This window comes from Chanos chanos, chromosome 5, assembly GCF_902362185.1.
Source record: "Chanos chanos chromosome 5, fChaCha1.1, whole genome shotgun sequence".
Taxonomy (NCBI): Eukaryota; Metazoa; Chordata; class Actinopteri; order Gonorynchiformes; family Chanidae; genus Chanos; species Chanos chanos.
The window spans coordinates 10,842,540-10,867,894 of record NC_044499.1 but is presented as its reverse complement, the minus strand read 5'-3'; the positions used below and the strand labels follow the sequence as shown (position 1 = coordinate 10,867,894).

Here is a 25,355-nt window from a genome sequence, read left to right as displayed (position 1 = left end):
ATTGTTAAAATTAGTCTTCATCCATATATTTACATTCATTCATTTGGCTAACTCTCAATTTCAAAGCAATATACAATTGATTTTATGTCAGAGGTCACTCTTCTTGAGAAACAATGAGGTCAATGCATGTGCACAGGAAGCGGTCACATCCTTTGGCTATTGGGCTGTATCTTTACAAATGCATTTACTCAGGCGAATTTGAGTTATACACTTAAAAGTGTTTCCATAACTTGTAAGTAAATCTCTTGGAGGTAATTTAACACCAGTGAACTTGCAGAGTGTTGGTAACGTGTCAAACATCCTTGTTTAATATCCGTGTTCTTGTTTGTTCGAAGTTGTAAAGAGTGCAAACAATGGTATTGGATTATGTGATGGAAAAGTTAACCAGTGATGGATGCAGAATACCATTCACTTCTCCAGGCGGGTGAGAAGGTGTCCATTAATCCATTTGTTATGAAGAGTCATTTTGTTTTCGAAGAGTTTTGCCCTAGGCCAGTGAGCCACATATTTGCTATGTAAAATGTTTTGCTCAGGTTCCAACTTAGACCATCACCCACTGATATACAAGAAAAAAACACAATTACAAATCTCTGCATATTTCAAGCAGGACTAGTTAAAGGAGGTATAACTCAAGATTGTTAAATCACTGATATGAGCATAGACAAGGCCCAGTGTTCGGTAGTTTGACTGGTTTGAGATCACATCTATATATCACAGACAAATAATTCCTTGACACAATGCACTGAACTGGGAATCAAGTCAGGTCAAGTCAAGCAGAGCTTTACTGTCATCTCAGCCATACACAGTACATTACACAGCAGAGATGAAATCACGTCCTCCTTGAACCATATGGTGCAACATAGACAGACAGCAGCACATTCAGTCAGAGAATAAATACACTTTGTTAAATAAAGAGCAACGCTAAAACAATATAAGAAAAAAACACTATACTAAATGACAATATAACTGGGGGGACACATCGGGAAGGCACAGTGCACTGAACATAAATATAAGTGTAGTGTAACATTGTGGAACTGTAGAACAGCATATAAACAGTAAAACCAGTATGTAAACAGAATCCGTGCAAACAGAAAGTGCAATATAAATATAGTGCAACATTGTAGAACTGCAACCCCAGTATGCAAACTAGGGATGTACCCGAATCCGAATCCGTTACTCGGGAACGCACAAATAATGTGATGGAAAAAGATATTTCTTCTACCCGAAGTTGCTCGTTGTTATTCGGGGGGGGGGGGGGGGGGGGGGGGGGCGTGACTGACATGTGTGTGCGTCCCCCTTTATGTTTCTTTAAATTGATTATCATTGTGGATGGCCACAAGATAAAAACCCCCATTCTAAATGTAAAAAAAAAAAAAAGTAAATTCTCTGTGATTGCACACACACACTGCGAACAGTGAATTTGTCTCTGCGTTTAACCCATCCAACACACCAGTAGTGAACACACACAGGAGCAGTATTCCTCTGCAGCCAGGCTGTGTTAGGGTTAAGTGCCTTGCTCAAGGGCACACAGCCATGGATGGGCCTGGGAATCGAACCGGCAACCCTCCAGTCACAAGACCGGTTCTCTTACCTTTAGACCATGGCTGCCCCGTTTGCAACATAGGACTATTAGGTTAAAAAATACATTTGCCCGATTTAATGTGACTTCTGGTGTAAACCATGCACACTTCCGGTCTACTATCCGAATACAGTTACAGAGACAGATAATTTTGTTGCTTGAACAGATACAGATACTGACACAGACAATGACATCTCTCTACACCTCTAATGCAAACAGTAAAAACAGTGTGTAAACAGGATCAAACAGACAGACTAGTGCAAACAGACAGAGAGTGCAACATGGATATGTACTTAGATCAGCCAGCCATAGTATACGAGGGTTAAACACTGGCAGCTATGGAAGGATCTCCTTGTACTGTACCTATTACAAAATTGTCTGTGCACTTCAGTTGTTCAGTAAAGTGGCTGTGCAAGTGGGGAAGGTGAATAGGAACTGGTAGAGGTCCGGGGGGTTGGGGGGGTAGGTAGGGGTAGAAATCCAGAATGGGGGGGTTAAGGGGTTGGCAAGAGTCCAGAGGGGGGTGGGTGCCCCAGGGGGAATGTGACTTTTTATACTTATACTTACTATACTATACTTATGGATATATCATTTTCACTGCACACCCACGAGAAATAGTTGATCAAACAGGACCAACAGAACAACGATACTGTAAAGTCACCAAAGATTCTGAAGCGTTTTTCAAGTTGAAGCAGTTTGAAGACTTTGGAGATTAATGAACGTGATGTGATGCAAGTGGTAGTGTGAGCGTATGGTCAAGCGTGGGAGGGGAAAATTCTTTTTTAAAGGGAGGGATCTGACTTTCTGCTCTTTTGTTCTACTGCTTATACATCCTCCTTTCTTCTTTCTTTCTTCTATTTTTTAAAAGAAGTGTTTTTCCTAACACCCAGCCGAGAGCGTCGAAGGGAGCCATCTGATTTGCAGTCAGGATCTTTTGTGATGTAGCTTCCTGCAAATGAAGCTACACCACAATAATGCAATAATGCAACAGGGGAGTGATGTTTTGAATAATCTCAGTTTAAGGTGGAGCAAGTAACGCTCAGTCGTTGTGTGACAAGCAGAAATAAAACACAATTTCAGTTAACTCACTCCTCAACATTCCATTGCCATATTACATTGTGAATATGTCCTGTTTTTTTTTTTTTTTTTTACAAGATTATCGCTTCAAAAATTCCTATTTCCATCTGTTCTGAATCATGATATGCTTTTGTGGTCTGAAAAACAACGTCAGATGTTCTAGTTCTCCTAAGTGGTCCAATTTAATATAATTTTAACCTTTAGTCGTGAAATGCAACTAAACACAATTTCTACAAGGTGTTATCGCCTCGCTGTAAATTAGAACAGTATTCTAAGTGGGAGGATAAAGCCCGACATTTTTTCATTTCACTGCCAGCACTTCATCTATGTCCTTCCATAGAAAGGGACTTACTTGGTAGACTGGATTTTTAACGATGTGAAATGTTAATATGGAACAGCTGAATGTGATGTAGACAGGCTTCAAGGAAAAAACCAAACAAACAGAAACTTCCCAGAACTGATGGATGTCTGTTTACCCGAAACTGACCTGATAATAGTCTAACCACATCATAAGGGAAAGGACATTTGTGACTCCCATTAACCATCCTGTGAGTGGAGGAACTGGCTTTCTGTTGTTCTTTGTGTCTTTTGTGACAGACCATTTTTTAATGCCTTGGGAGGGTTATGTTGGGTTCATCTTAATTTGGTCCTCTCTAATTCTTACTTAAAAATGCAGTCCGCTGTGATTTAGGTCCGCTGTGATTTTCTCCTCGAATCACACATTCATGGCCCTTTCTTTGTGATATCAGACTGCAACAGCAACAGGAAACGTCCACAAAATAGGTCCCACCGAATGATTCTAAAAACTAGGCCTTATTTGCTTACTTTACAAATGACAGATACTGCATGACAAATGACGAGATACTACACAACACTTTGTGTGATAGCTAAACCTAATGTGGACATAAAGTTGCCACACCTTCAAGCAGAATTGCAACATTGATGTTTTGGATAAGAAATTGCAAACAAACATGCATTCCAATCTGTCAGATTCCTAACCTTTACACAGGCGTGAACAACGCCTACCCATCAGAGGTCCCAACAGCCTACCAGTCCACCCTCCCTGTTCTACACTGCTCTCTCCCTGAACTGCCATTCCTCTGTTCGTTTGCATGATATCTGAAGCGCCCTCCAAAAAACTGCATAGTAGACCTGTGTTTCCAGTGAGTCTCCGGACCAAACAGGACACACACAGTACCACAATCATTATCCAAAAAAAGTCTAAAAAGCCTTTCTTTTACTCCACAAGTCAAATTGCCACTGTTTATACGATTAAGAGCATAGAGGTAACAAAGTTTTTAATATTTTTTTTTAAGGTGTATTGATATTCTTGTTCGCTGGTAACTGAATATGTTCCATTCACATAATCTATAAGATTTGTGATCTCAATAAATAGTCAGTTGTTCTGCTCACGCAGTAATGAATGTGGGCTACGCAAAAATAAATCAAAGCAGAGAAAGCGTTTTTAAAATGTTGTTTAATTTAAATTATTCATACATAAAATAATCACAAAGCATCTCCAGGACATTTCAAAAGAGCTGAAAAGGTAAGTGCAATAGTACCAATAACAACAGAATGCAGAGTCCTTCACTGACATGGGAACGACTTCATGCTCAGCCTTTTAACAAAAGGCCTCATAACATATGCTTTTATAGCTTGTTCTTGGATACACTCTGTCAGACACACAGGCACACACACACGCACACACACACACACACACACACGCACACACACACACAGGCACACAGGCGCACGCACACACATGATCACAAACGTGCATGCCAAATCACAACTTTTCCCTTTCAGGAAAAAGTTTTGACAAAGTGTGCAATAACATTTGAGAATGGTTGTAAATCAGGCAAAGAACTTGACAACATTGTAGAGACAACACAGTTGTCCTGCATGGGGTCTCAGCCATCTCCTGTATGAATAATGTACTTCTGTAAACCGTCACAGTAAATGAGAAAAGATCCATTATAAAAGTCTTTAGATCCGTCTGAAATAGTCCTTAGGTTAGGGGTCGCCGGGTCTTCAGCAGAGCATGCGGAGAGTCAGGATACTGAACAGGGCAATAACAGCTACGAGAGACAGAGACAAAGAGAGAGACAGAGAGAGTCATTTTTTTGTGACCGCAAATACACTTCAACTGCCAAAGGCACTCTTTCCGTTTGACACACGACACAAAAGCTGAGTCATGAGTGAATTACTGCATCTTGCGTAAACTTATTATTGGCGTGTTTACTCAGACTTGGCAAAAATACTCCAAACCATATTATTTCTGGCTGCAAAATGATTGGATCGGTTTCCAAACAGGTATGTCCATTTACCATGAGAGAGTGTATTTTGGGCTGATCCATTGTCTGCTGTGGTTGCAGGTGTCATGGTGGTTGCAGCAGTTGTGGCGGTGTTGTTGTTGTTATTGCTGGCAGGATCAGACAGGTTCAGTACTGCAGAAGCGTTAGCGACAGTCCTGGGAGATTCAAGTACTGTGCCTATTGGACGATGATTAAAAAATATTTCCATCAAAAAACGTTAGAGTGAAGGCATGCGACTTTCTCTTGAGCCAACAAAAATTACAAGAAAAAATAAATAAATAAAATGAAAAAGAGGAATTTTTCAGGTGTGCTCATAGTTTTTTTTTTATTGAATGATATTGTTTTCTTACTGTCCCTTACTTTCTTTTATATGTCTTTACGTAAATTGTCTTTATGGTGTAAAATTGAAAATTGTAATTGTTTGTGGTAGGTCTTTGTCGGATAAATCAGTACTTGTTATGTTACATTTCAAGTTATTATATTTGTACCATGAAGAAATGGAGTATATATAAAAAACAACTCACCATTGGTAGTGCCCTCAAAGAGGGTGAGGGAGAAACTTGTGCTGCTGAGGTTACGAGCAGTGAAAGTGCACTGGATTAAGCTTCCATTGATTAAGTTTTGAATTGAGTCCACATTTGGCTAAAAGAAGGCACACAGACACCAAACTAAATTAGCACAGAAACGTTGGATCATTCCTTTCTTTAAAGCGAAATCTTTCCCCAGATATTGTGAAGGCAGTAACTTAAACAATGTTAGAAAGTACAGAAACTTGCGCATAATTCAGCTAAACCTTACCGAATTAGTTACTTCAAGTCCTGCTGTGGCATTGGAGTTACTGGCCGTACGGAAGAAGAAACTGGTGTTGTCGTTACCACAGACAAAGACTATGCTTGCCGGCTGGGATAAAGGGATAAAGAAGTTAGACATCCAGATAAGAATAACACCCTTTTATTTCAGTTTTACACATTTGTAGATCTGACCGCTACTGCAGGAGAGTTGGAAGTTATGATAGCCCATAAAACTCTGAAAATTTTGCCCCGTGTATGCGTAATACAGAGAAACATCACTTGGACTTTACCATGGACTGGCTAGCAGCTAGTCCGAGGGCAATGTAGCCTGTTGAATTTCCACTGAGTTCAAAGGAAAGATCTGTAGCGTTTGATGACGTGTTGGCGGAGCGCGACGAGGCAAAGAAGCAAGAAGTGCTAACTGAGGGGTCGCAGTCAGCCGGCTCCGCAACACACACTTTAGTTGTGCCACAACCCTGGCGAGTGATGCTGGTCTGCCAATCAACAGAAAACAATGCATGTTATCATAACCATCATTACCAAAATTATAATAAACAAGTTCCTTTTTTTTTTCACAACATCTCTGTATAATCCAGAGCCATATATTTACTCATCATATTAATACATACACCATCAGAGCAGCCAATATTACTATATCACAAATAATCCTTATTGTCAAGGTTTTCAGTTTTTCAGATAGATCAGTGATGGAACACACGTGTAGTCACTTACATTTAGGCTCCCTGAAAATAACAAATGACCATCTCCCTTGATGCATGGTGTCATGAAGGCCATCACCATGACAGCCATAAAGACCAGTCTGTTGTCCATTCCTGCCAAACAAATTGATTTGTCTTTAATATACGTGATCAAATTCAAATTGGTAAAAGGAAGCTCAATTGCTCACAGTCTGAAAATGCACCTTAAACATTCAGTAACGGAAACCAAGCGGAATGGGCTTTTGGTCAGTCTCAATTGTTCATATACTTACTCTTACGTCACAGTAAATAAAACATGTAAATATGTTTTATTACTATTTATTTAGGTAATTCAGTATCATAATAAAAGATATTAATAAGTGTGTTTTCTTTCCGTGACTGTAGAAAATGTCTTTCTGATCATTATCTTCACTTTTTTGAGTCAAAAATATATCATATGGGATCCATTTTATACCAGTTTTCCTTAATTGTATTTAAGATAAAGATACTATTTATCACAGACCTGAGTAATTTATGGTTATATTCTTATAAATACATGACATACAACAAAAAAGCCAGATTGTAAAGAAAAAGAAAAACGGAAAAATTAAAACACAGTTCTTTAAACTGAAAAATGACTAAAAATAGATGAATGAATTATGTTTACCTCTTCTTGAAAAAGTGTAGATCCTCACAATGTGGGAAAATTTCTCTCAGTGATGTGATGAGACACCTGTGCCTTTGCTTATAAATCCAGATTACACTATTACCTCACCAACCATGACCTCATCAAAGGTGTGCTTTAGGGTGGGACTAAGGCCAAGCAAAGGTGTGGTTAAACAGGTTGTGTTGTGTCATGGAACAACTGCGTTGGTATAAGTATCAGATTCAGTTGAGCTGAGTCACGTCCTTGTGTGATCATTAATCACATTATGACTGTATACCACTTAAAACTGATTATTACAGCTAAATAAATAAGTATCACACACACACACACACACACACACATATATATATATATACACATACATGTATATATATTTATATGTATATGTGTGTGTGTATACATCTATATATGTGTGTGTGTGTATATTAGGGGTGGAGCCGAATCCAGTATTCGGCAAAACACAAGTAGTGGGTTTTTACGAATATTTATTTCATAAAAATATTTTAAAAAATTATTTGTTCTTGGGAAGAGAAAAAAATAGCTGGTGTTCCTCATAACAACGGAGTATTAGGCCAATACTGAGGGGGGAAATTCTGAGATTTCGAGAATCAGGTTGTAATTTTACGAGAATAAATCGTAATATCAAGAGAATAAAGCTGTAATTTCAGAAGAGCAGAAGAGGATCAGAAGAGCACACTGCCCCAGTGTGGTGCTGATGTGCCAAAAGATTAAGTATTTCGTTATTTGTGAAACCCTTTACCAAAGTATAACTTCACAAGATGCTCCACTTAGGAGATTAGCCTACGTTAGCTCTGGCAGTGTAGTTACTAGCTAGTTCACCTATACATGCTGTGCGCACTGCCTAGTCAGTCTGTGTGTCACGGTTGCGCTCTCCAACTAGGGCGGATGGTGGCGGGGATTACAATGTTCACGTGGGAATTTATTAGTTTAGAGTTTAGTTTATTGGTTTGAGTGTGGAGTAGGAACTGAATGTTAGTTTTAAAATGATTTTCCTTTCAATGATGTTTACGGTTATACTAGTTTATTGCTGGGTTTATGAAAACCATAAACCAATATTACATTTAAGTGTTCGTAATTATTATGGTTTATTGAAGAATACTTGTATTAACACTTCAGTTTCCTAAAATGGGAAGTGTAATAAAAACAAAAACAAAAAAAGGATTGTTACACTTATTTCTACTTCAAATACAAATACAAATGCAAATAATTTTGCTTCCTCAACAAATACAGATACAAATACAAATACTGGGCTCTCTGTACATCCCTAATATATATATATATATATATATATATATATATATATATATACATATATAAAGAGTCGAGACAATTAACTTACGATTTCAAACTAAGCTACTGCAGTCATCAGCTAGTATTGGGGAAAACAGTGTCATGAGATGATACTTTGTCTTCAGGAAGACATCATCTTCTTCCTGTCAGGAAAAAGAATAACAGTGCTTATTAGTACTCTACTGTGAACATAAACAGAGACGAACAGGTAATTCATTGTTCCTAAACCAAAACTTTCGGGACAACATCCTCATTTTTCATCATGGCTGACACTGGTTGTACTAGTTTTGAAAACAATAGGAAATAGTTTTGTGAGTACTCAGCCGTCAAGGCAGTGTTGGCAATTTTCCGATCTGTACTTTGTGTGATACTGAAATAAAATCAACAACATGACATGCATCGTGACGTGAACATGTAGGTTTCAATTATCTACTGAGATAAAAAAACAACAACAACGATGAACTGGAATAACCAAATAATTCATTCTCAACGAATGAATATCTTACAGTGTTTTTAAATGAATCAACATGAAAATACATATACATATAAAGACACTGTTTCTGGAAAATGGGACAATATAATTGGGTATGAGACAGTTTACTACAGAATGAGAAAATCTTTCTCAGGCAGTTTACAATTATTGTGGAAACTCCTCTTAGAATGATGAGAACATAGTAAGGAGGATGTCCAAAATGAGAAGAAAACCTTGAGAGATATGGGTCTGAAAGTCTTGAAAAATATTACATGACACATCTTTGAGGTGTTAAGTTTCAGGTTTGAATGAGAACTGTGTGTTGTATTCACCTTTGCATAAAACACACTCTTTCTCTCAGCCATAGCAGAACAATTCAGATAGTATCTTCCATGCCATTCTATACTACTGGAATTTTCTTGGCAAGACAAACATTCCAGTCACGAGCTCCAATTCTGATTCAGCTAGAGAATATGAGTGTTGCGCAATGCCTCCATCATTTTCCCATACTTATTTTTTGTGTCATCATCATCTTAATGAAGTATCGGTCTGAGAGATAATGAAGAATATTCACCTTTGAAAATCCATTTATTTTATAAATACACAGTAATTAGGCACAGTAGATATAAAGTAACTTACAGCAGAGTAGGTATTTTTGTTGCAATGCCCATCCATATTAATGCTGGTGACATAAAAGCGACCATAAGAGAACTTCTCAGGCTGATGTGTAAACACATAGTTATTAGACTTGCATTGTGTAAAATGAGATGCCAGAACTGACTTAGCACAGATATGGGGATCAGTGGGCACATGACTATCTTCGAAGAAATGACTGTCTTACAAAATTGTTGTTGTATTGATTCATGGATAAAGAATCTCCTTTCTCTAGTCTGAGGGTATGCATGCAACCAGTCCATTTCTTGTCCTTCCTCGTCACTGTCTTTTGGGTTGATTCCTCATATAGGCATTGTGTGGCTAAATGCATTGTGTAATACTATGACTAAACCTGGGAGTTTACATGGCAGAAACGTCAAACTTCGGGTGGTTATTCATAAGGTGTAAATCACTGGATAAGTATTAAACCCACCTGTTGGAGGATGGAAGGGTGTCTTGCCCTCATGCACATGCGGATGAGCACTGTTCAGGAGGCACCAAATAATCCAAGGGTCAAATTTGGACAGTTACAGAACTGTTGTGTCCTGGGTTCACTAAGTCCTTAAATTTACAGTTATACATAAGGCCATGCCATCATATTATTTTGAAAGCACTTTTTTCATACTATTTTATATTGATTGACTACTTTTTAAAATTTTGAACATGTTTTACCCACTCCTAAAATACATTTCACATGTATTATTTTACATGTTACACTAATAAAGAACAATTAAAGCATATTGCGTTTAAAGCATTTCTGTAAAACAGTTAAGATTATTAATTTTTTTCCTTTTTCTTTTAATTTTAGCTTTAGCATTGTGATTTGTTTCAATCAATCATGATTAATCACAAATGATAAGCATTCAAATGTAGTCCTAATTAAAGATTTTTGAGATAAATTAACTCTGTATAAGAGTACAACAGAGTATAAATGAAAAAAAAAAAGTTGTCGGTATCATATATTTTAATTAAAAGAGAAAAGACTTTTTCTTTAATCTTTTTTCTTCTTGTTTCCATTGTCGTCTGAAGTTTATGCTGAAACAAAATGACTTGAGATGTTCCAACAGGTCTTGTTTCACTGGTGTCTCAAATACAGGTCCCCACCTGGGCCTTTCACTCACAGCTTAGGTTTTAAGCTTTAGAAAATCAAATAAGAACTATCAGTCGGTTTCAGTCCTTTGGGCAAAAGTAGCTCATTGTTGAGACGTGTTGATGGAGAACGGCAGGGATAAACAGAATTAATTCATTCTGTCAACAGATGGACCACAAACAAGGAAACCACAGCCCTGTTTAACCAGTTAGGTGCAGAACGGCACCTTAGAATGGGCATCTTATTGCTGCCAGTCACAGATACGCTGAAGACAGTGACACTGGGTTCTATTCCTCTCAGCTAAAAACAAGAAGCAGCTCCAGTGGGCACATAATCACTGACATGGACAGCTGAGTACTGGAACAACAACACTTCACAAATCCCAGAACCTGTTGCATCATGCTGATGGTATATTCGGGATTCGTTGTAAAGCAACGCGAATCCCTGGACCCATTCTGAGAGTAAACGTTAAAGAAGTGTATGGTGCGGGGCTCCTACAAACGTATTAGCAGATGCTTAAAATATACATCCTGTATGCACTCAAAGTATGTGTCCTCAGCAAGAATACAGTCATGCATCGCTTAGCATCAATGATAAGTTCTATGAAATAGGACGTCATGTGATTTGGATGTTGTGTGAACACCATATTCTATACTTAGCAAAGCTATATGGGATACTGTAGTGTACCTGCATTGACTAAATAGCCAAGACACTGTACACATACAGTACTGTATTTCAGCTTATGTATTTGGCAAGGTAATATGTGGGTTAAGTAGGTTAATATTGTACAATACTGTATACATAATATAATACTCACTCAGTCTCACTCACTCACTTTCAAAGTCGCTTATTCTAATTAGGGTCGCGAGGGGGTGCTGGAGCCTATCCCAGCGTTCATCGGGCGAAAAGTGGGGAAACACCCTGGACAAGTCGCTAGTCCGTCGCAGATATAACGATACATGGTAAATATACACTACAGTAGGCTATACATAGGCATTTATTGTGACTATAAAGACATACGTATTGTAGGTTATGTATATTCTGTATCATTATACTCCTGGCAGCATAATCGCTTTTTATACAAGAGACGTTAGATACACTTGTTGCGTGCTGGAAGCTGTTGCGTTCGCTACGCCCGCTTACGTCCCGTTCTCCGATCGGAATATCTGAACTGTATTATAACCTTATGGGATCACGGACGTAGCCTGTACTGTGTTTTAGTGAAGTTATGAGAGAGTTAGTTTTAGAGAGTTAGTCCAGTCCCACGTGCTGGGATACTATTATTATTACTGAACCTAACCTTTATGCTAGGTTCAGTCCTAGCATAAAGGTTCAAATCCACGGTTAATTTTACAAAGTATATCTCGAGCAGAAAATATGTGGAAAAATCTATGAAACCATGGTGCACTTTTGACACGATAAGTTTCACACAACTGTTATTACCCAGTTTTACATGAGGATGGTCAGGTCTCCACTTCCTCAAGGTGAAGCATTCATTTCCTTCTGGTCAAACCTAAATCTTCTCCCGTAAAAAAAAAAACCTGTGACATACCAGCCATGTCGAACACTTCTTCCTTTAAACATGAAGACTCTTCCCGCATAACGTGAACAGGAACGTCAACAATGACGGTAGAGAATATTCCCGCATAAAGTGAACAGGAACGTCAACAATTACAGTAGAGAATATTCCCGCATAAAGTGAACAGGAACGTCAACAATTACAGTAGAGAACAATGGAGGAATCTCTTTAGAATATATGGTTTAACTTTTCCTCCTGTCACGTCACTTTACTGGACAACAGCATTGGGAAAGAAGTTGCTTTATTATCAGCGACACCGCTCCGGTAGTTAAACATTACATTATTACACACAAAGAAGGATGAAAAAGCCCAGTGCCTTAGATGGAAAAGTACAATAAAACAATAAGAGTACCACATTTCGTCTCCCTCAAATATTTCGTTTCAAATTAATCAACCTTTTTTTCTTTTTTGTTACAAATTCTGTGAGGAAGCCCATTTGCAGAAGTGTTATACAGTAGTTTATTTTTTGAACAATTAATGAAGTAGGTCAAACCAACAGTTGCATGTGTACAAATAAATCACATTGAATCCTAAAAGGAAATCCCCAGAAGGAAGAGGCACAGATGTCTTCTTTCAGGTAAACCAAAGCGGAGCATTAGTTACTGCTACAGCAGAAACTGCTACATACATACATACATACTATACTATACTATACTATATATATACTATACTACATATATATATATAAACTGCTACATACATACATACATATATATATATATATATATATATATACACACACACACACTGCCCCTCAGAGGTGAACGCCAGTAATGTGTAACATCCTTAAACTGAAAAACTGATCTTTTATTCATTTATTTTAGTTTTGTTTTGTTGTTTTGTTTTATTCTGTTTTATCTCAATGGGCTAAGGGGCTCAACAACTCTGTTAAAAGATCCTTCAAAAAATAAAACAGACAATTCGGACAAAACAGCAACAATGTTAAGGACAGCACTCAGAGATCCAGTTACGGTTAAATGATGTCAGTAATTATTTCTCTTTATGTATGTATGTTAATCATCAATTTATCTATATACATCAAATTGTTTTAGAAAGTGATTAGCTTATTTTGAATATTATATGTAATCAACAAAGAAAGAAAAATTAATAGTTACATTAAAATTAAATGTAGACAAAACCTATATACGCTACAGCCATATATATGTTTGAAATGATTGGAACTTCAGGATTTTATCCACTAATAGCTGAAAGTAATTGTGAAAGAACGGCTATGGGATAGAATAGGATCAGAATAATATAAGGTATTTGGACATCATAACCTCAGTATAGCTTAAGATGTTTATTATTAAAGAGATTCAGTTTTTTGGAGATTCATGATGATAAAAATGATTGGTCTCCCTCTGTTCCTTGCCCCATTCAGAGCACTACCTATTACCATAGCGCCACCCAGTGGTAAGAAATGGAGCAGAATAATCCCAGAATGCACATCATAAAAAGCAAAAAGTCAAATTCCCAAATCTAACCTGATCAAAAGAAAATTGAGACCATAAAACTCCCAAGTTCACATTAATACTTTAATGCTGTGCTATTAATCATTAACACAGAACTTAGGCTTTGAAGGTCTTCAGACTTACTCCCAGACCATGAAAAATGAGACAGGAAAGTCATTCTAATTGATAAATTATGAATTACCTCAGCTTCAATCTTCATATATTTCCAAACATGCAAACACACTCAAAATCAACTAAAAGAGGATTCAACCCTCAATAGAAACAAATAAAATAAATTTAAGATCAAAAAGCAAGATAAAGAAAATAACACTTACCTTTTTAAGATACAGGTTAAGCATCGTAACCTGATTATGCCAAACTGTTAGAAAACTGTACCGCCACAAATATATATTACCCCCATGTAGACTGCAATAGCTCTGTACTGAAAGCCTTTCAAGAAACGTAACATCAGAAATAGAAGCCAAGGTTGATAAATACTTCTGTACCACATTAAGAATAACAGCCATAGAACAACCAGTTTAAACTGGTTAAAACCCAGTTTACCACACAGATGAAAATGGAGAGGAGATTGTTAATTAGGGAACAGTGCAGGAAACATCAGAAAAGGAAATAATAACAAATTGAGAGAGAAATCAGGATTTAGAATATGGAAAGCTATGGAAGAATAGCCAACCCAACGAATGAATTATTTTATTTAGCCATATTAATTAGAATACAGCATAAATTACATGTAGAAGCAAAACAAAAGAAAAAAAGAAAGAAAAAAAAGAGGAATATCATTCAAAGTTTGGGTGGGTGCCCTTACATGTTTTCTGTTTTTTTAGTCTGTATTTGTGTCACAACCTAGTTATAGTTACTGTTAGTCACTGCAATGGCAGTATGCACATCAGTTTTTACTGTATCATGATGTCCTATTTAATCAGTACTACAGTTTCTGTACTCACCCTCTCATCTCTCTTTTCCTGACTTATGTCTCCTTTCACTCATCTCACCACACACACACACACACACACACATTATATATACAAATAATTCAGAACACTCATTCCTATATAAATTAGCAATATCAGGGAATGAGTGTTCTGAATTATTTGTAGAGTTAAATCAAGAAATTAGAAGTATCACAAAAGTCTGCATCACAACTTGGCTATTTTACTGTAGGTACTTTATTAATATCCAATAAACCATTCTAAATAAAAAATAATGAAATACAGACATATATGATAAAAGTGTTGCCGAGTAACAGTAAGAGGTCCATGGTGTAACAGACTAAAGAATATTTGACCACAAACAAGTGTGTAATCACCTATCACATGTAGTAAATGAGAACTGAAAAGGTGATACACCAAATAATAAGTTATGTTTCATTTCAGCATTAGTGTTACTGTGTAAAATGTATGGGAGTTGAAAGTTAAGATGGAGAAACAGTACAGCAATGGCAACAACTTTGTGAAGAAGTGAAACCCTGAGTTCAAGAGCAGGACAAGGTCTATAAAGTGCATTTTGGTATTTTAAAAATGTACAAAACCATATTAAACTGGATGGCCAGTTTCTCAACCTGAAAAATAACTTAAGATGGCAAGTCTCCTTAATGTAAGGAAAGCCATATAAAAAAAGACAGATAGGAGAAAAAGTTTTGTAACTGCTTAAAAGAGTATTATTACTTACAAATCAGAAAAGTTATTCTAATACCAATAACCCCCTACAAGGTATTACAAAGGAAAAACTTAAAAGTTAATGTTGGTCCTGTCTTTGTCTTAAACCCACTCTATTAATAAAAAAGTATCTCCAAATCCCTGAAGAATATTTCGTTCATCTTTCTGGAAAATAAGTAAAAATGGTGAGGCTGTTCTCAGCGACCTGATGCTAAATGTTGAGGCCTTCGTGTCGAAGAGAGCGAAGACGAGAATTCAGACTGGTGCTCTCCCCTTTTCTCAGGCTTCCTTTTTCTCCCTCTTCTTTTCTGTCATCTTCTTTGCTCCTTCTTCTCTCACTCACATGTTCGTGCTTACTCGAACGTCTGTCCTCTTCCCTGTCCCTGCTATACCCAGAGTGACTATCACCTTTCCTCACTTTCTCCCTCTCTCCTCTGTCAGATTTGCTCTTTTCACCGACGTGCCGTCTCTCAGCTGTACGTTCCCTGATCATCCCTTCACGATGGCTTGTCCTTTCAACTTTATTTCCTTTTTCTGTTTCTCCTTTCTCTGCCGTCCTTTCTTTTCTTCCTCTATCGTCCTTAAACGTATCCTCAGGATTTTCTCTTTCATTTTTACTTGTATTCCTTTCTGTCGCAGTTTTACTGATCCTCTCAACCCTGTTCACTATTTCAGTCTGCTCTCTATTGGCAGTACTGTTTTTCACATTTGCAACCTCTTTCTCCTTCTCAGTTTTCTTGTCTTTGACCTCAGATTCAGTTCCAGTTTTGCTCTTGCTGTCTGTCTGTCTCTCTTTTATACCTAATTTGCTCTTAATAATTTCTGTGACTCCTTTGTCATGTTTATTCGTTCTCTCTGAATGTGACTTCTCATTATCACCTGCTCTCCTTTCTGACTCCCTTTTCTCAGTTTCCCTCTGCCTGTCATTCTCTTGTATTGTCTTTCTTTTCACAGTTTCTTTGACAGACTCAGTTGTTTCATATGTATCACCGCTCTCCACCTCAGTTTCTCCTTTCTTAGTTCCTTTCTCTGGTTTTATCTTTGTTTCCATGGTTTCTCTAACAGACTCTGCCTTTCTCTCACTTTTCTCACTCTTGTTTTTCATCTCTTTCTCGCTCTTTGACTCCTTCTCTTTTTCTTCCTCGCTCTTTGACTCTCTCTCTTTTCCTTTCTCAATCTTTGACTCTCTCTCTTTTCCTTTCTCACTCTTGCCACTTCTCTCAGACTCTCCACTCTTGTTTTTCACGGGTTTCTGCTCTGGGCGAGTCTCCTTGTCGAGTTTTTCCTCCAGCTCATCGAGCTCCTGTTCAAGTTGAGCCAGTTTGACAGGATCTGACACCAAATCATCCTCATCATCTTCCACCTCCTCCTCTACCTCTGCCTCCTCTTCATACTCCTCTAGTTCGATGCCATCCATGGTCTTCTGCAGCTGAGTTTTCACCTTGTTCAGTTCCAGGAGGCCATCTTGCAGTTCTTTGCACACGTCACGGATCTTGGAAGCAAACTGAGTCTTAGCACCCTTTCGCAACTCGTGAGAGTCTTTAGCAAGGAAGAAAACGTCAAGGGCGAGGAAAAGCGCAGACATGACACCTGTGGTGACACTGATGGCCTGTGCAGCTTTGGCAGCCCCACCAGCCACGCTGAGGACCTGCACGGTGCTAATGAGCTTGTCTGTGTTGATCATGAGTGCTTTGCCTGCACGTCCACCCTCCTTCATCACGTGTTTGATGTTATGGCTCAGATGCTTCTTGGCCACACTCTCAGAGTACTTCTCAAAGTTCCACTCCTGCAGAGTGTCTATCCCTTCCTACAGAGAGAACACACAAAGAGGAGAGAAGGCTACGAATGGAGCAGTTGGGGGAGATGAAAGAAGAAAGAAAAACAGAAAACGCCCGTTATGTCCATTCTACATACCTGTACAAACTCCAAGCATTCTCTAATGTCCTTGATCTCCTCCTGATACCCCTGGATCATCTTCTCCACCTTCTTGCGGTCCATTTTAGCGTGGACCGTGTCTGTGATGTTGGCTGTAGCTGAGGAGATGCTGCCGGCTGTCGCAACACCAATACCCACTGCAGTTACAATGATGGAGGTGCCAAATGTAAAAGGTGCCAGGATGAGACCCGTTATGGTGGCAACACTGCCGACCACACTGGCCACCCCTCCCCCGACAGCTGCTGACACAGTCTTCTTATGGAAGTTATCCACGCCATCAGCCACTGCTAGGAGCTCCAGAATACGCTGCTGCAGTGAAGCGCCGCGTTGATTAAACAAGCTCACGAAGAGACGGGCCGCCATAAACACACGGTCTGATGCCGCCTCCAAAGCCCTGAGACAGAGGGTAATGGGAGGGTGACAGGGTGAAAGTATAGGAGGATTGGAAAAACATGGGAAAAAAAAGAGCACTGGGTTCCAGTAGAGGTGTAACGGTTAGCCCTATTCATGGTTCGGTTTGTATACCATGGTTCAGTTTGTATCATGGTTTGGCTTAAAAGGAAACTGCACCGACTCAGAACTGAAGGCTTTCTTTTGTAAAAAAAAAACAAACAAAAAAAAACATATGCACACGTGCATACATGCAATGCACGCATGGCGCGGTGAGAAATGAAAAGTAAAGGAAAAGGCATACGGGCTTCAAATTATGACTAACCTTATTCTTATTAATCAAAAGCACAAACAGAGTGAAATATTGTCCTTTACAACCAATATGTATTCCCTGTGATTTGCAATCATGTTCCCTACACGCATAAAGTGAAAACTGAACTGTGGTTTTTGGTTTCGGTACAAAACCATTACCCCCCTCAGATTCCAGTAACAGACAGAGAATGCAGATCAGTGTATGCAATGAGCTCCACTTGAGAAATGCTGCATCAAAATGAGGCACGGATTTACTCACTCCTCCTCTTCATCCTCATTAAAATGCGTTGTTTCATTCCATTCATTCCAGCCTGGTAAGCGAAAAATCCAGAGTCAGGCACCGACACACCAAACCATAAACTTTGCGGTCAAGTATACATGGTGGTTCAAATTTGTTGTCCAGAATCGATCTGAAGTCTAAGTATCAAGACATACCCTCAACTTGTCTCCACCACTCCATCAGTCCTTCATCGTCCTAGGAAGGGGAAGAATGCAATTCGATTTATTAATATGATTCAAGTGACAAACTGGGATCTGCCTTAATGCATGATGGAGACAAACCTCCATTTCCAGAGGGTTGCCTTCAGTAGGGAATGCTGCCATCTCCACTTGCTCAACTTCTACTGTATTCTCCTGAAACACATTGACAGACAGAGGAAAGGGGTCAAGAGAAACAGATGGGACGAATCTAATAATAAAGCCATGTTAGGCTAGATAGGTTAGACTAGGCATGACGAATTTTGGAGAACAAACTTCAGAGCAGATTCTGAAACCAGCAATTTAATCTAACATTCTCATGGAGGCACAAACATATAACCCAAAAATTTATGTGCCTCACCTGCAGGGGGGGCAATTCCTGCATCTCCACTGGCTCCTCAACTATGGCCTCCTGATCATGAGAAAAGCAGATCTCATCACTGACATAATGCAAACCATTTAGCTTTCAGTGACTTACACATGACTTACACATACCAACTGGAAAAAGGGAACTGAAAGGGCCTGGGATTTTTTTTTTTTTGTTGTTGGTTTGTTTCACTATCACCAGAGGGTGGTTTGTAGCGATTTTTTTTCCTTTTTTTTTTTTTTTGTGGCTGTCATGGTGACCATACCAGAAAAGTTACACATGCTGGATTATAGTGTTTGATTGAATTTAGAAAAAAATTGATCAGCTTTAAATGGGGACAGGCAAGAATGTAAGGGAGCAGAATGATAGCAACACCTGTGCAGAGTTACTGAGAGAGAGCTTGGGCATCCTGGGAAGAGTTCTCTTCACCCTAAATGACACAACCTGTGGAAAACAAAACAGCTAGGATGATTCAACACTAAACACCAAAGAGCAACATAAAAAAAGATACATCTAGGCACACGACAACAAACAAAGTTCACAAGTCAGTTCTGTATAGTTCAACTCATGAAACCACTATAGAGGAACTGGAACAGGAACTGGTTTGTGAATGACATGCAGAAACTGATAAAAAAAAGGGTTTTAATGTACATATGACTGGCCACTCACTCTCTTTTTTCTTTTGATGGATCTCCTTTTTTTAATACCATTTCCACCCTGTCTCTCACGGTCTGTTTCTCCCTGAATGTAGTAAAAGGTTGTGTTAAAAGTGTAATTGTGGTTATGCAAACACATTTAATAAAATATACACAGTGAGTCCAAAGGGAGACGATAAGAAGTTAACATTATGAAGAGAACATAGCATTTAATATATCTAGCAATTAAAGGCACACTTTGCTCTCAACCAGTGTAATGAAATATTCAAATGCATTTCCCTTGACCATCTGACACTGAGCAGTTACCTGTTCAACTGGTTTAGTTGCTCTCTTAAACATGCCACCAAACACCCCTTTCTTTTCCTGTGGTTAAATTTGAAAACACATATGAGCCAGTACTTTTCCATTTTAGGGAGGAAGAAAAAAAATCAGCAAGCACATGACATGCTGAATAATGGCAAAAAAAAAAAAAAAAACCTGACACACCTTGGCAGCATTGTTCTCAGAGAGACTATCACAGCTGGCTGAGAGCCCCTTGTGTACAGAACGATTGTCCTGAAAGAAACACATATGAGGTCAGCTTAGTCTTGATTACCAGGTGAACACAATAGGAACAGAGGAGTAGAATAACTGTCCGTCAAAATGGGCCATTGGACAGAAAGGCTTTTGTAAGTTAAATACCTTTGTGCTGTCAATTTCAGACAGGCTGTCATTGCTGCCTGAGATTTCGCCGTGTTCGGTGAGAGGGTGCTACATGATGAAAAACAGGTTGTTTTTGACAAACTGTCACTGACAGACAGAAGTAAAATAAATTTAACATAGAGGGATCAAGTTGAGTACCGTATCAGTAGTAAAGCGTACAGCAGGTTTAGGAGAACGCCGGAAGATTCCACTCAGCATTCCATCTGGTTTCTCCTGAAACAGAGCGAAAAGGCGAGCTCAAAGACGAATTACATTTAAAGTGAAGAAAGAGAATATGCATACATATGCAGAAAACAGTACCTTTGTAGTAACGTTGTCAGATAGATCATCATAGCTCGCTGAGAGTTTTTTATGTAGTGGTGGACTGTCCTGAAATTAAGAGTGAAATAATATTGCACATTTTAGTGTACCGAGTAGTTATTTTAGTGAATTCCAAGCTGCAGAGGAAAACAGAAGTAAATTCAGTAGTCTTTGTATGGCTGATCAAAGATCTTCTGTATTCAAGAAGGTTTAGTTTCAGTTCTGGCTGAACCATATTAAGGATTTCACCATTAAGATTGAGTTTATATTAGAGATCTCTTGATATAGGCCTGACCAGGTGACTGTACCTCCTCTAGTTCTGCGTCCTCAGTAGGTTTTTTAGACTTCTTAAACATCCCACTAAATATGTTTCCTTTCTCCTAAGGAATGTAAAGATGACATTTAAGCCAGTTCATAGACAGTTTTGATTATTATCAAAAAATATTTAATACTGAAAGTTGACATGGCTGTTAGAAAGAACTGACCTTGGAGTGAGTGTTGTCTATGAGATTCACGGAGCTCCCTGACAGTTCATTGTCTAATGTTAATTCTTCCTATAACACAATGTTGGATAATTCATGTTTAAATCTTTGAATTAATTTTCATCTACATCAATGTACTACATACATATGACTACTGCGTATTCAGAACATTTCTGTGTGGTTCACGACCAGCAGTGTACAGGCAGATCACAGCGCGAAGTAAAATGGAACGCATATACCTCTCAAACAAAGATGTTACACTCAGATTCATTAAGATCTCATTCAATTTCTCTGACAAGCAAAGCCTCACGTGTTCTAGTTCAAACAAGGAGCAGTGTAAATACCGGCCACTGTGCAGGTAAATCAAAGTAGAAATGTGTGGGCATGTAGAGTCCAGAACAATGTAATGACCCAATCTTATGTCAATATGGAAGCACAAATAAAGGCCGCACTGTTACGATGTATTGTTATAAACTCAATCTAACTGTGACACAGCCTGTATTAGTGTACTCACTTCATCTGTATTTGTGACCTCTATCGATTTTGGAGGTTTTCTGAAGAGTCCACTCAACACACCCCCTTTCTCCTGAAACAGTGTGCAAAGTATGACGTTAGTTAAGTTGGGTTTTTTTTTTTTTTGAATATGTAAATTATGACGTAAATTAAACAACTGACCCTTGTGTTATTGCCATCAGCGAGATTGTCGTTGCTGCCGGAGATATCACGGCGTGTGGAAAGATTATCCTAGAACAGAGTGAGACGAATGAGTAAGAGTAAGACTAGAGTTAAGGACCATGGTTATTTAAAGAAAAAAAAAATGAAAGAACAATGCCTGAGGTGCATTAATCACAGATGGATATGGATAAACGATTACATTTAAAAACAGAGATTCATAAGAATTCCCTTTGCGGAAGAAAATACCTGTGTTTGCACCTCTTCCTCTGAGGGTTTAGGAGATTTTTTAAATATTCCACTGAACATGCCACCTTTCTCCTTAAAAAAAAAAAAAAAAAAAAAAAAAATCAAGATCAAGTTAAGGATAACTTAGGGATGGTTTGCATTGATTTAAAACTAAAGATAAACTTGCTTTTATTGTGTGAATAATGAAAAAGTTTTATGCTGGACTCACCTTAACAGTGGTATTGTCAATGAGATTTTCAGTACTGGCAGAACATTCATCAAATGAACCATTCTCATCCTTTGACAAAGCAGGAAAAAAAACTTATTAAGAATCTAGGCACCAAACATCTCTACTGGTGTGACTGTATTTAGCTATAATTATGCAACTGTTATAATATCCATTATAATAACTATAAATATAAACTGTATTATTGCTTTTTTGTACCAAAACAACAATCTAATTATTCCGCAGGCAATTCATCGCAAGTTCAAAAAGACTTTTCATTAAGAATGCTAAATGGGGCATGGTGATCTATGCAAACGCTTGAATTATGAATTATGTCAGCAGACTTTTCTTTTTTAAAAGAGCGAACAACAAAAGTTTTCAACAACCATCACCTCATCTACAGGAGTCCTTGCTGATGTCTTTGGTGACTTTTTGAACATACCACCAAACAAGCCTGACTTTTCCTGAAAAAATGACAATGCACGCATATTTTGAGATATACTATATATGTCTGTGTGTGTATATATATCTATATATATAACTATATATTGTTTTTTTATTACAGAGGACTTTGAGAGACCAGACCTTTGTATTATTGTTGAGACTGTCTTCACTAGCAGAAAGCTCACCATGTAGAGGTATCTTATCCTGAAAGAATTTTTTTTTTTATCATGTGGTCAGTATACAATACCCAACGCGTCTGTACGATAGGGATTAAAATTCTTGTAAAATTTAGAGAAAGCAGAACTATGGTTATAGATAGCGCTATTGCTAGTTACAACAGTGTGATTTTAACTCAGTATTTTCAACAGTTCAGTTTCAGCACACTATTAAAAGTCTTACCTCATCAGCAGCAGTGTTCTCGGTGGATTTAGGAAACTTCTTTAAAAAGCCACTCAGTACGCCTCCTTTTTCCTGAAATACAGCAGAAAAAAAAACATTGATCATAAATTTTGGACACTGAAAGTCACCTATGTAACTAAGCAAGGTCTAAGACAATGTTCCACATGCTGACTAACCTTGGTGTTACTGTTGTCACAAAGACTGTCGTTGCTGGCTGTGAGGTCACTATTTAGTGACATTTTGTCCTGAAATGTAAATCAAGTTCATATAGTCACCCTTATGAGAAAACACAACAACAGTGGAAACTTTTGGCTGTTGACTCAAGATTTTATAGATATTAACAAATTTTAACAGGAGTATGTCTATCGATAAAGGTGACGCACTCAACAGCATGTTAAGAAAATCTTGCACTAATAACAATAAATCAATAAATAGAGAGATCATGATACTCATTTTGTTACAGGTTACACTACACAGTACCATCATCAGGGCTAGTGGATTCAGAACTACAGTAATACTGCCCATCATCTAAAACACAATTTTACTTGTATTAAAATTCCTATTTTTTTTTTTAATAGGAATTTTAATACAAGAAGGAACACTATTTACACATTACCACTACTGTTACCTCCTCAGCAGAGGCATTGTCTTTGACTTTTGGAGTTTTCTTGAACATTCCACTAAACATGCCACCTTTGCCCTGAAACATAGCCAAGAAACACTCTAAGTCATTCAGAGAGTCAATAAGGCAAAATGTTGGGTAGCATTAGTATACTGAAAACAAAGGTATGGAAATATACTCCATGTGTGGACTGACCTTGATGTTATCACTCTCAGTGAGACTGTCATTGCTGGCTGAGAGTTCACTGTGCGCAGATAGACTGTCCTGAGAGGAAAAGATAAAACAAAAGTAATTTTCCTTCTTCCTCCAAAAACCATCAGCTGTATACTTATAGAGCGTCGGATCACCTCAGCAGGTGTTCCGTCGGCTGACGTTTTCTGTTTTTTGAAAATCCCACTGAAGACACCCCCTTTCTCCTGATGAACAGACACAAATAAAATAAAAATGCATCAGTATTGCAACGGTACCATTAACTTTTCTGTATACTGGCATTAATCATTGGGACTGACCTTAGTAGTATTATTGTCAGAGAGGCTGTTACTGCTGGCAGACAGTTCTTTGGTGGAGAGGTTATCCTGATGTAGAGACAGGGAAAAGTGGTTTGATTTGGAGTATGTGTGGTTGGTACAACTTAGAGTGGCTGATCATTTTGGAGACAGAAAAATTTAGGCTACTGATACTTGTGGTTAGAATTATACTGCTACCTGCGATGAGTCTTCAGGCTTGGGGTGTCTTTTGAACATACCACTCAAAATGCCACCTTTTCCCTGCACAGTGTTAATACACATTAGCCTTGACAATCTTGATAGATTAGTCTTTAAATATTGATACATCAGTTAAAGATGTTGATGTTATATGTGTTAACTGAACCATGACTTGAAGTTTCTATTGGTGAAATCTAGTAGGGCTTGTGGCAATGCCATGGTACACGCATGCAAAGTGAATGTGTTTCATGCCCTACAGAGGTTTTAAAAACAGCAGCACTCCATAAAAAAAAATAGGTACAAAGTTGTAAATAGTATAGGTGAATGTGAAAGAACCGGTGAGATGTGTGGAAAAAAACAAAACAAAACTACAACAAAATTAGAGACAATGCATGAGAAGTGCAAGCTCTTACCTGACTGTCCTCAGTTTCCTCTTCCTGTGGAGTTTCTGAATCACTGTCTGCTGGGCTTGGCTGCAACAAATTAGAAATATTATCAGGGGGAGCTCAATAAAAGTTATGCTGTTAAAAAAATACAGAACAGAACAGAACAGAACAATTAACTAATCTATAATAAACTAAAATGAATAACTATGGATCAGGGAGTCTGAAGCACCTTAAGGACAGGGGAGGAGGCATCTTTGCGGAACATTCCGCGAATAAATCCAGCTTTGTTCTTTGTTTTTTCCTGTTGAAACAGTAGGTAACATTTAAACTATACATTCACCTGAATTTTTACGATATTAACTTTGACCCCTTCTCTGTCTCTCTCTTTTTTTCTAACAGATGCACAGTCTTACATGTTTTGTCTCTGTGGACTGCTCATCATTGGATGGGTCATTCTCTGAGACCGATTCATCAGTTTGAGCATCAGAAGACACTGGAACAGACTGCGTGGCAGAAGGAAAAAGTCTTCATTCCTAAACTATTACACTTGTTATCATTTACTAATGAGGGTGAGTTCACACATCATTGTAGTTAGCCAAGAAAAAATTTACACTGCACCATAAGAAACATTCACAGCCTCACTGAAAATCATACTGAACATAGCAGTAAAAATCCAACATCCCAAATTCTCCA

At 38.1% G+C, this 25,355-nt stretch overlaps 1 protein-coding gene across 1 annotated transcript; it reads right to left on the bottom strand.

Moving 5' to 3' along the window:
* Positions 1-4,687: 4,687 nt before the first annotated feature.
* apold1a (apolipoprotein L domain containing 1a) lies at positions 4,688-24,927 on the bottom strand. Its single transcript, XM_030774626.1, has 22 exons — positions 24,892-24,927; positions 24,690-24,749; positions 24,082-24,147; positions 23,920-23,988; positions 23,768-23,836; positions 23,579-23,650; positions 23,127-23,195; positions 22,951-23,022; positions 21,657-21,725; positions 20,338-20,412; positions 20,179-20,247; positions 19,984-20,052; positions 18,836-18,886; positions 18,559-18,630; positions 18,433-18,472; positions 18,257-18,308; positions 17,275-17,689; positions 16,567-17,167; positions 6,053-6,183; positions 5,770-5,871; positions 5,496-5,613; positions 4,688-4,734 (listed from the first exon to the last, which is right to left on the bottom strand). Exons 1-22 carry the CDS (start codon positions 24,925-24,927, stop codon positions 4,688-4,690), a joined length of 2,424 nt encoding a protein of 807 aa, XP_030630486.1.
* Between the last annotated feature and the right edge of the window lie 428 nt (positions 24,928-25,355).

Coding starts and splice junctions, on each gene's coding strand:
- apold1a (XM_030774626.1), bottom strand. CDS start 24,927: ATGTTCCGCAAAGATGCCTCCTCCCCTGTCCTTAAG. Junction 17,690..18,256: donor AATGAGGATGAAGAGGAGGA/GTGAGTAAATCC, acceptor CCTCTGTCTCAG/GGCTTTGGAGGCGGCATCAG. Junction 5,614..5,769: donor GACTTGAAGTAACTAATTCG/GTAAGGTTTAGC, acceptor GCCTTCTTTTAG/CCAAATGTGGACTCAATTCA.